This window comes from Bolinopsis microptera, chromosome 5 (genome assembly GCF_026151205.1).
Source record: "Bolinopsis microptera isolate Bmic1 chromosome 5, MBARI_Bmic_1.0, whole genome shotgun sequence".
In the NCBI taxonomy this organism is placed as follows: domain Eukaryota; kingdom Metazoa; phylum Ctenophora; class Tentaculata; order Lobata; family Bolinopsidae; genus Bolinopsis; species Bolinopsis microptera.
This window is the reverse complement of record NC_087076.1, coordinates 21,788,859-21,798,674: the sequence shown is the minus strand read 5'-3', so window position 1 is coordinate 21,798,674 and position 9,816 is coordinate 21,788,859. Positions and strand designations below refer to the sequence as shown.

At 39.8% G+C, this 9,816-nt stretch overlaps 1 protein-coding gene across 2 annotated transcripts; it reads left to right on the top strand.

The window, feature by feature from the left end:
- The first annotated feature begins 74 nt into the window (after positions 1–74).
- On the top strand, positions 75–6,359 carry LOC134815744 (tubulin alpha-4A chain-like). 2 transcript variants are annotated; one of them, XM_063824321.1, is made up of 7 exons: positions 75–301; positions 475–709; positions 833–1,134; positions 1,264–1,421; positions 1,705–1,870; positions 2,051–2,418; positions 6,160–6,359. In XM_063824321.1, exons 1-7 carry the CDS (start codon positions 299–301, stop codon positions 6,278–6,280), a joined length of 1,353 nt encoding a protein of 450 aa, XP_063680391.1. In that variant the 5' UTR covers positions 75–298; the 3' UTR covers positions 6,281–6,359. The 2 variants fall into 2 exon arrangements, with proteins under 2 accessions (XP_063680391.1, XP_063680390.1); XM_063824320.1 differs by lacking the exon at positions 75–301 and having other exon boundaries at positions 463–709.
- Positions 6,360–9,816: the final 3,457 nt, after the last annotated feature.

Sequence of the window (9,816 nt, the reverse complement as noted above, 5' to 3'; positions counted from 1 at the left end):
TGGCAGCGTAATTCACGATAGAAAATGTTAAATGTCATGACAACTGGCTATTGCACGTGCAATTTGACATTACACCACACATTTGAGACTTCTACCTGACTTCATTCTTTGTCTCAAGAAATTTTATTTTGTGATTTTAGCACTGTTCGAGACCCATGTCACTTCTTGGCATATTAGTTTAAGAGTCTTTCTCTGGGATGTGGACATTGCTCCTTAGCTGTCCTAACAAACATCGAATTATTATTATTCGGGTAGACTTCGGAAACATCTCAACACCCAGATTTCCATTTCTTTGAAGATGGTTCGACATTGTGACTACTATTTGACTGTATGATTTGACTGGTTATGAATATGACGGCACAGTGGAATGATTTCAAAAAATTATTTGTTGTCTGGCAGCTTATGTAACTTCACGTGTTGTTCTCGTTCGCTGTCTTCCTTCGTATGAATCTAATGAATCTCATGTTTCTTCAGGGTCGGGAGTGCATCTCACTTCAAATTGGGCAAGCTGGTTGCCAGATGGGGAACCAGCTTTGGGAATTGTACTTACTGGAACACGGTATCGGAAATGACGGAGTTCTATCTCCGTCCATAAAAAAGGCTAACCAACGAACATATGAAAATGCGTACGATACGATCTTTAATGAAACGGAAAGTGGACAACTTGTTCCCAGGACCGTGATCGTGGACCTCGAGCCAACTGTTACTGGTAAATAAATAGACAATTTAGTCCAGATAATCAATAATCATTGTCCTCGAATTTTTGGATGTTTTATGTATACAAACTAGGCTATAGAGCTACAATTTGTAAATTTGCCTAAAATATCACCAGATGAGATAAGAAATGGCCCTTATCGCTCCCTCTTCCACCCAAGTCAAATAGTTAGCGGTAAGGAGGATGCTTCAAACTGTTACGCCAGAGGATTTTACACGTTGGGTAGAGAGCTCCTGGAAGAGACAATGGAAAATGTGCGGAGACAAGTAGAGGCTTGTGAAACAGTCCAGTCTTTCTTTGTATTTCACTCATTTGGTGGAGGAACGGGATCTGGGTTTACTTCACTCCTATGTGATAACATTGCTGAAGAGTTTACCTCAAAAACAAGGCTGGCTTGTGCAATTTATCCTTCTCCAACGGTACGTACAGTGCTAATATTAAACAAACACCAGGAAATGTTGAGTTTTGAAACGTATCAACTATGCAAAAGAAGTAATAAGATTGTTCATGTTGGAATAATATTATGTTATCATTTCCAATTCCATCAGATCTCCACAGCAATAGTGGAACCGTATAATGCTGTCCTTCTAACTCACACAAGCATGGAAAACATGGACGTCGTCTTCCTCATGGACAATCAAGCGATGTACAATCTGTGTCGATCCAGGCTAAATATCGAACGACCCTATTACTCAAACATTAACAGGTCATTATATTATCGATTTTAAATCATCTACAATCTACATGCTATTAGATTCTTGATTATAAATTATATTCTGGTTTATCAATAACGTTTGGTACACACCATAAAATAATGTGATAATATTTTGTGGTGCACTTACTGCTACTTCACAGTTTCAGTTGTGCTGTAATGTTTATTTGGAGCCACCCGGTACGTTTAAATGTACTTGCTTCAGTCTGTGTCTATTAGTATTACTATCAGTTCTCATTTTCAATATTATATTATAAACAATCCCCAAATCCTACAGATTGGTATCCCAAGTTGCCAGCGCAATCACGTGTTCCCTACGATTTAGCGGCTCCCTAAATGTGGACCTAAGCGAGTTTCAGACCAACCTGGTCCCGTACCCTAGGATCCATTTCCCTGTCACTGCTCTAGGTCCTATTAGAAGCCCTGAACAGGCCTATCATGAGGTGCATTAAATTTAAGTCACTACTGCTTGAGATACTCAATACTCATTACTCATGCATTGTCAATTGTAGAGGAATTAAATTATTTGCTTTTCATTGTTCGTTCTGTTGTGCTGGCCATATTACCTGATAAAAAATGTATTTTTGTGATCACAATATCATGCTAACAAGCTCTCATTTCAGAACACCTCAGTTGGACAGATAACAGAGCAGGCGTTCTCAAAAGAAAACCTATTTTTAACATGTGATCCTACTCACGGCTCTTACATGGCATGTGGACTCCTTTACCGCGGGGACGTGATCCCAAAAGACGTCAACACGGCTATCGCCAACATCAAACAGAAAAGAGCTGTTCAGTTTGTTTCGTGGTGTCCAACTGGATTCAAAGTTGGGATCAACCATAGGTTACCCGTGTTCCCTGCCGACAGCGATCTCGCTATCACTAATAGATCTGTGAGCGTTCTGTCTAATAATACCTGTATTGGAGACGTCTGGCAGGTCTTGAATAGGAAGTTCGATCTGTTGTTCAGAAAACGGGCATTTGTCCACTGGTAAGTTGATACAGGGTATAAAGATATAGGGTATATAATAGATATAGGGTATATAATAGGGTATATTATCCAAAATAGGGGGGGGGGGGGGGGGGGGGTGTGTAACCCAAAAAAACCCAACTCCTACCCAAGAAAAGGTAATACTGGGATTGGGTTTTTTTGGGTTTTTTTGGGTTTTTTAAACAACAAAATTCTAGCCATTTCATTAATTGTATTGAATGTGAATTATTTCCCACTGAGTCTTACCTACGTGTTGTTCTCATGTCTTAACTTAATAGATAGTTTACATAGTATATAAGTGTGTTTATATTGATAGTATGTTATCACGATAGCAAACAGGATGTCTCGTTCATCGAGATATAATCCATATGAATGCACAAAGTGGAAATGTGCGAAATGCGGCAAATGTGTTCTCCTGTCATGGAAGGAGGCTATGACGAAGGTCAAGGCAAGTCAAAGCACATGACTTAAATTACTTCAGTCGGCTTCAGAGTCCGACTCTCGATGATGTGTCTCCAAAGCTTTCTGTCCGCCATAAGCTCCTTAATCTCCCCAGTGTTCTTGAGTCCAGAGTCACTTATTAGGTTATCGGCGAAGGTGAGCGGTGGTCTACCCCTCCCTAGGTTCCCAAAGGAGAAGTTGGTGTGCTGCCAGGTCATCATGTCGCTGGATGTGCCCAGCCAACCTCATTCTTCTGGCCTGTATCTTCGAAATAACTCTTGGGAGTGATCCAAAGACCTCCTTGTTGGTGCGATGTCCCCTCCAGTCCACGTTTAGGGCCATCCGAAGCATTCTACTGTAACATCCGTCTATTCTTTTCTTCAAAGATTCTGTTATTGTCCACGTTTTCGTTCCATACAGGAAGATTGATTCAACCGTAGCTTGAACAGACGGATCTTTAAATCTCGGCGCAAATTGGACCTCCATATAGCCTACATTTTGTGGTAGGCAGCCCATGCCTTGGCCTTGCGTAACCTAAAGTCGTGCTCCGTTGTACTAAAATCCTCAACTTCTTCTAAGGCATGTCCGTCCTTAGAAATTATTGTGTGTGGCTCCTCTCCTACTAAATTAACTGTAAGATCCTTGGTTTTAGACAAAAGAGATTTCCTGCCTCCTCATCAGATGAGGCTTCTGTAGGACTGTAGCATGTGATGACAGTGAGCCTGGGCTTTCCATTAAGAGACATGGTGAGGATCCTTGCGCTGTAAGATTTTATAACTTTATAAGACTTATAGCCTCATATGCTGTCCTCGTCAAGATGATTCCTACTCTCCCATTAGAAGCGCCAGCTGCGTTTCTCCACGCAGATGAGATCACTGGATGAATCCCTTTGTTCATCTTTTCTATTCTGGTATTCTCAGCAATCAGCATGCACTACCCGATGTTCGAATCTTGCAGGGCAAGGATGTGCAGCTTGCTTCGAGAAAATAGTTCTTCAAGTTCGATGCGTTTGTGCTGTTCTCTGGCTGTTCTTATGTTAAACGTGCCAACCTGAGCAGCCCTTTTACATGATACAATGCAATTGATGTTCATATTTTTTTGATGTTTTCTTGTTTGACTTTCTGTAGAAATAGGTTGTCGTGTTGTGGAGACCGAGTCATCAGCTTCTGTAATAGCAGTGTAATTACCCCGGAAACCACTTCCACTAGAAAAATAAGGGGCTTTAACCCTTAAGCTGTTGATAAACTTCATCTTGACTTTTCAGTTGGCTCACAATTCTGTGCAGTCCCCTGCACATTGGCAGTGGATTGTATTCTTAACTCTTGCGCCACTAAAAGGTTAAGGGCATCCGCTTGAACAATAGCCATATTTAACTCTCACCATAATATCTTGGGTATCTTGAGCATGTAATTGCACGAACATATATGCTATACAAGACAAATGTGACACTTCCTTTTTCTACCCAACAGCATCAGTTGTAATCCTTACCCAATCGTCACCTGCTCCAGTGTGGGACTTTCCGATTTTATCCCAAAGCGTAAGGAGGTTAGAGTGAGAGCAGAGCTACACTTTAGCGGGGACTAACCCTTCCCCTGACTACCTCGTTACCCGGTACCCCGGGCATAGGGAGCCGTATCCTGACTACCAGAGTGTGGTCCAGTCTAGCTGGGTCATAGTAGACTAGGTTGAACAGGGTAACAGCCAACACCTCTTTAGTTACTGTGAAATCCACAGTAAAGATTTACGAGTCTCAAAGCCTCTTGTAGACCAAGAGTTAAGGAGTCAATAGATCAAATTATTGAACTTCCAGGGCTCAATGTCTCCCGTCGACCGTCCTGCCTTTAGCCTGGACCCCCTGTCCAGTATCCAGTCTTCACCACGCGGAGGTAGTGGCTTTTATAATGCTGTCCGATGAGTGTCTGGAAGAGGGCACCAGCAGGATACCCCTTTTCAAAGTTCGGGAGCCTCACATCAGACCAGGGCTTCCACCCAGGTTCTATCCAGCGGTGACGCCTTGGGCCACCTAAGCTTCACACAGCCATTGAAAGACCACCTGCCTACGTCTGTAAAAATGTTGATGATGCGATTATTACAGTCGATGGTCTGATGCTGTGCATTCTCAGTATAACAGCTGACAACAGTTATCAACACTTTATGCCCTGGCTGTTTACATCCGATGCCTGCGAGCAAACTTTATGCCTTCCTGCGCATAGGCCTCCATGCAGGCATTAGAACTAATCTGTGTTCTAAGGATATGTTGGTTGGCATGGGCAAATCAAACCGTTCCCTCGAGCTTGATGCACTCGGCAAAAGTTTGATCCCTGTAACAGTTGCCCACTCTCGCAACAAGCTTGTTATACCGCATCCGAAAGCAGAGAAACTATTTTGAAGTAAAGATACTTCAATCCCAAGATTGTTCCAAGCTATGAAGAAGGGAGTCTCAAGGGGTAGAGAACTCACTCAAGAACACTGTAACTTTGAAGGAGAGGCTTTCCAACCATCTTCTGACGGAGCAGAGAGTGACGAAGCGGAAACAGATGATAACGAAGAGGAAGTGGAGGATATTGACTCATCAGAGGAATGGGCGAAAATAGTAACTGTGTATGGTGATGCTCTGCATCATGATTGAGGTTTGCCTCAATGGAGGGCGAGATCGAATGCCATCCCAGTCAAGATTTTAGCGACTCCAGGGCCATAAACAGGCGAAGATATCACTTAATATCACATGTGATCATGCAGCTGATGGTAACTACAAGATTCTTTCAGTTGGAGATAGAGCATGGTTTCTCGTTCAGCGGATGATCAGGAAAACGGAAACAGAGATCGTGAAGATGAGAAGAAAGGCTTTATTCCTCTCGTACCGGTTGCGGGTCATCAGTGAGTTGCGTCCCTACTAACTCAATTTGCCATGGCCATCGAAGTGAGCAATTACATACGGCTGATATCATATCTGGATGGCCAACTTCTTCTGAGCGATTATATCTACTGTGATGTTGTAGTGATGAACCACAACAGTGATGTTGTACTGATAATTGTTTTGCTAGGTGCCTACATGATTTTATTTCCTTCAAATGAAAAATTTGTAAAAAACCCAAAAAAACCCAACTCCTACCCTGAAAAAGGTAATACTGGGATTGGGTATTTTTGGGTTTTTTTGGGTTACACCCCCCCCAAAATAATTTGCTTCCAGTCGAAACTCTACATTCTTCAACTTATACAACCGTATTTGAATACGTTGGTCCAATTTTACGCTTTTAATGTTAGCTCGGATCACAAACTAAACCTTGTTTGACCCTGCAGGTATGTGAACGACTGCATGGAAGAGGGCGAGTTTTCCGAGGCTAGAGAAAATCTGGAAGCACTGGAAGAAGATTATCGAAGTGCCTTCGATGTAGAAGAGGATCAGGAAGTAGAGTTTTAGTCGCCAGGTCTGGATCTGGATATACAGCTGTGATTTAATAACTTCAATCAACCATTTTATATGTTCTCTTTTATCTTTATATCGAGTAAATAGCACTGAAGTCAATTCAATCACGTCAGAACACAAAAAATAAATAAAAGTAATAATCCATACCATACTACAAATGAGGATATGTAAATATTTAGTTATCTATTTCATCACCGAAAATGTCTAGCCTTCCTTAAGATCCAGATGTGAGCTTATCTGTAGAAAGCTGCTGGTAGAAAATTCGTTAGAAAGTTTCCATAAATCTTTCAGTTAAATGTTTTTAATTTTGAGAGATCTGTCTACCATGAGTCTTGAAAGCAATAGATGATGCTGGATGAAAAGTCTAGCGAAGCACATGATTTAAAAAAGGATAACTTTTGCGGATCTGCCGTCTTAGTTCTGTTTCTAAAGGTGAACACTTACCCTGTACCCAGGCCACGTACGTCCATCTGGCTAGAGACATCAGACTTGAAATTAAGTGAAGACCCATGCTCACATGCTGGTAATTAGTTTAGCTAGCCGACAGTCTGCCTTTAAAAACTGTATTTTCTGTATGCGAGTTCCATATTTCAGGTTTGATATTCTAAAATTGTGACGGGTCATTAGCTCTAAGCCATCGGTGATAATTACGCGATATTTCTAGGATATTTGGCACGTTTCCAATCAGTGGTACTGGTGCTGACTGCTGTACGATAATCGTTCGTGTAATAAAATAGGTCTATATAGCTAAAATTCCAGCACGAATCAAATAACTCGATTCGTATGAAATTAAATTGAATTGTCATCGGGCTACACTTGTTACAAAGGTTTTTATAAATTCTACTCAGATTTCTAAACTTTTTACCGTTTTATTAAATTCATTAATTGAATTGTATTAAGACATCCAAACATAAAGTTGTATGATGACCAATGCTGCAATTATTTGTCTATATTGTTTGATAGACCTTTTCACATTCTGATGAAATAAAAGTTTTGTTTGCTAGCTGGAACTAAGGACCGAGGAGGCACCTCCTCGTCGTGTCATTACCCTCGTGTCGACAGGGAAATTAAATCTGTGATGGAATTCTTGAGTTCACATTACATTTTCGGTCGGTCATTAGCTCGGCTGGTTGTGAAGTAAAACCAGTGCTTTGAAGTTTTTTTTGTTTTAATGAAGTGAGACCATTATTTTGAAGTTGTTTTTGTTATCTTCCGATAAGACCTGATCACTTGAGAACTTGTTCAGAACTTGGGTTGGAGGAAATGAGGGAGAATGCGTGACCAGGACGAAGCAATTTCAAGAGATACAAACCTAGATGTTATTAGAGTTAACGTGCTTAACTCTGATGACCCTCATCAGGTAATATTTATGTTTAGTGTTAACTATTTTGGATAATAACCGATGTATTTATTGTGGAGTCGCTAGTTCGTTTTATCATTATCATTATGGCCTCCCGTTATTTTGAGATTTTTAACACATATCTGCTAGGTCCTGAGATGTTTTAGGGAGTATTAGGCCGTAAGGGGTTAATCGGACCTTATTTATATGTGCTTACTAGATTTTATACTAAATTTTATAACATTTTATATATAAAGCTGTCATAAGCATAAAGCTTGATTTCTCCCTTGACTCTCTAAGCTGCTTAGAAGAATTGCCGAAGTTGCAGAGGGGAATCCTATAAATTTCCTAACATAACTCTTTAGATTTGTCCTAAAGGTACCATCCGATTTCTTAATCATTCTAAGTAAGCCTCCTAACGTCAGCGCTAATTTTTACATTTAGATTTTGGTGGGTTCGCGTGTTTGCAATGATTTCGTCTCACTTTCGACCTGTCTCTTTCAATACCAGTTATTGGAGGTAGATTCTTGAACTTAGCTTGATAGCTTGTAGTGTTGATTATTTATTTGAAATATTGCAAGAATAGCTTCTATCATCTATTGCTGTCTCTTATCTGCGGCGTATTCCTAATTTTCCTCTGAAACGATACACTGTATAAAATAGATCACCAGGTCGTCTCTTCTGATGATACAAAAGAGAATATACCCGATCCTTCTAATTCTATAAAATAGTATTGAAATCGTCGGGTGGAGCAAGATCAGAGCCTTATTCCATCATTTACCGGCAATGAACCGCGGTAAAGATAGTAGAAGTTAGAACTAGTAGTTCGGAGTAGCGAAGCGGAACTACCTCTGCGATCGTGTCACAGTATTTAAGTCCAATATTTAACACTCGAAAGTGGCTTTATTAATATTATGTTTCGTTCTTTACTGTTATTCAATATTCACCATGCATTGATGTTAAGTTACCGTATTCTTCGTTGCATTTTTACCTCTGTGGAAATATATTGGTTCTATTTTTGTTATCGTCTTGAAATTGACTCTTGATGAAAAGTGAAGAAATTTCAATCGTGAATTTGTAGTGCCAAGTTGATATTTATCCGTATATTGGTAGCGCGTGAAGAAAGATGGGAATCGACGCAAAGTTTAAATGGAGCCAGAAAAAGGATGACACGGTACAAACAAATGCTCTTAATGCTTACCAGCTTCACCAGGTAAATGGTTATAACTAAATTAATCAGGTAAAGTCACTGATATATTGTGGTGATGATTTGAGCTGATAGTGTTCAAATCGCGGTGCTAAAAACGAAAGCATTCGATCGCTATTGGTTTACCAAAACAACTTCAGTTTTTGTTTATAATATATACTTACCGATATATACATTATATATATATATATCGGTACAAAGCAAACTATGCAATTGTCAAACTATAAGTTTCATGTTTGAAAAGCAATCTTCAGTGACATAATTAACATAAAAATGGCAAACATAATACAACACAGTGCTCCTTTATCAAATTTTATAATTAACAATTAACAATTACTCAATACTACTAAACCTATATAAATAACTACAAATCCTAATAACTAATAAATACTAACTAAATATGTCTAACTAAGAATTTCCTAGAGTGCCTACATTTAGAAATAATTTCTGATCTTTTATTAATAATGCCTGGGGTTTTAAGTATGTATAGTTTCTCGTCTAAGCAGAGGCCACAATGCCCCGCTCCAGCCTTATATTTTTTCGATTTAGTAATAATCTTCCAGTCTATGCTATATTCAATCATCTTCTCCTTGAGGTCCCATATCAATTTTGATAACTCGGTACTCAGTCTGTGCTTAGAATTCTTAAAACTTTGTCGATGATTGTACCACCGTGTCTTAAAACTGTTTTCAGTCAATCCAATATAGGCCGTTTCCTTGGCCGTTTCCTTGTCCTAACAAGGAAACGGCCTATATTGGATTGACTGAAAACAGTTTTAAGACACGGTGGTACAATCATCGACAAAGTTTTAAGAATTCTAAGCACAGACTGAGTACCGAGTTATCAAAATTGATATGGGACCTCAAGGAGAAGATGATTGAATATAGCATAGACTGGAAGATTATTACTAAATCGAAAAAATATAAGGCTGGAGCGGGGCATTGTGGCCTCTGCTTAGACGAGAAACTATACATACTTAAAACC

What these genes read in the sequence shown, in the direction of transcription:
- LOC134815744 (XM_063824320.1), top strand. Translation starts at nt 463, where the DNA reads ATGTTTCTTCAGGGTCGGGAGTGCATCTCACTTCAAATTGGGCAAGCT. An exon ending in CCTCGAGCCAACTGTTACTG is followed by an intron (nt 710 to 832) that starts GTAAATAAATAG and finishes AAATATCACCAG; the next exon opens with ATGAGATAAGAAATGGCCCT. An exon ending in TATTACTCAAACATTAACAG is followed by an intron (nt 1,422 to 1,704) that starts GTCATTATATTA and finishes CAAATCCTACAG; the next exon opens with ATTGGTATCCCAAGTTGCCA.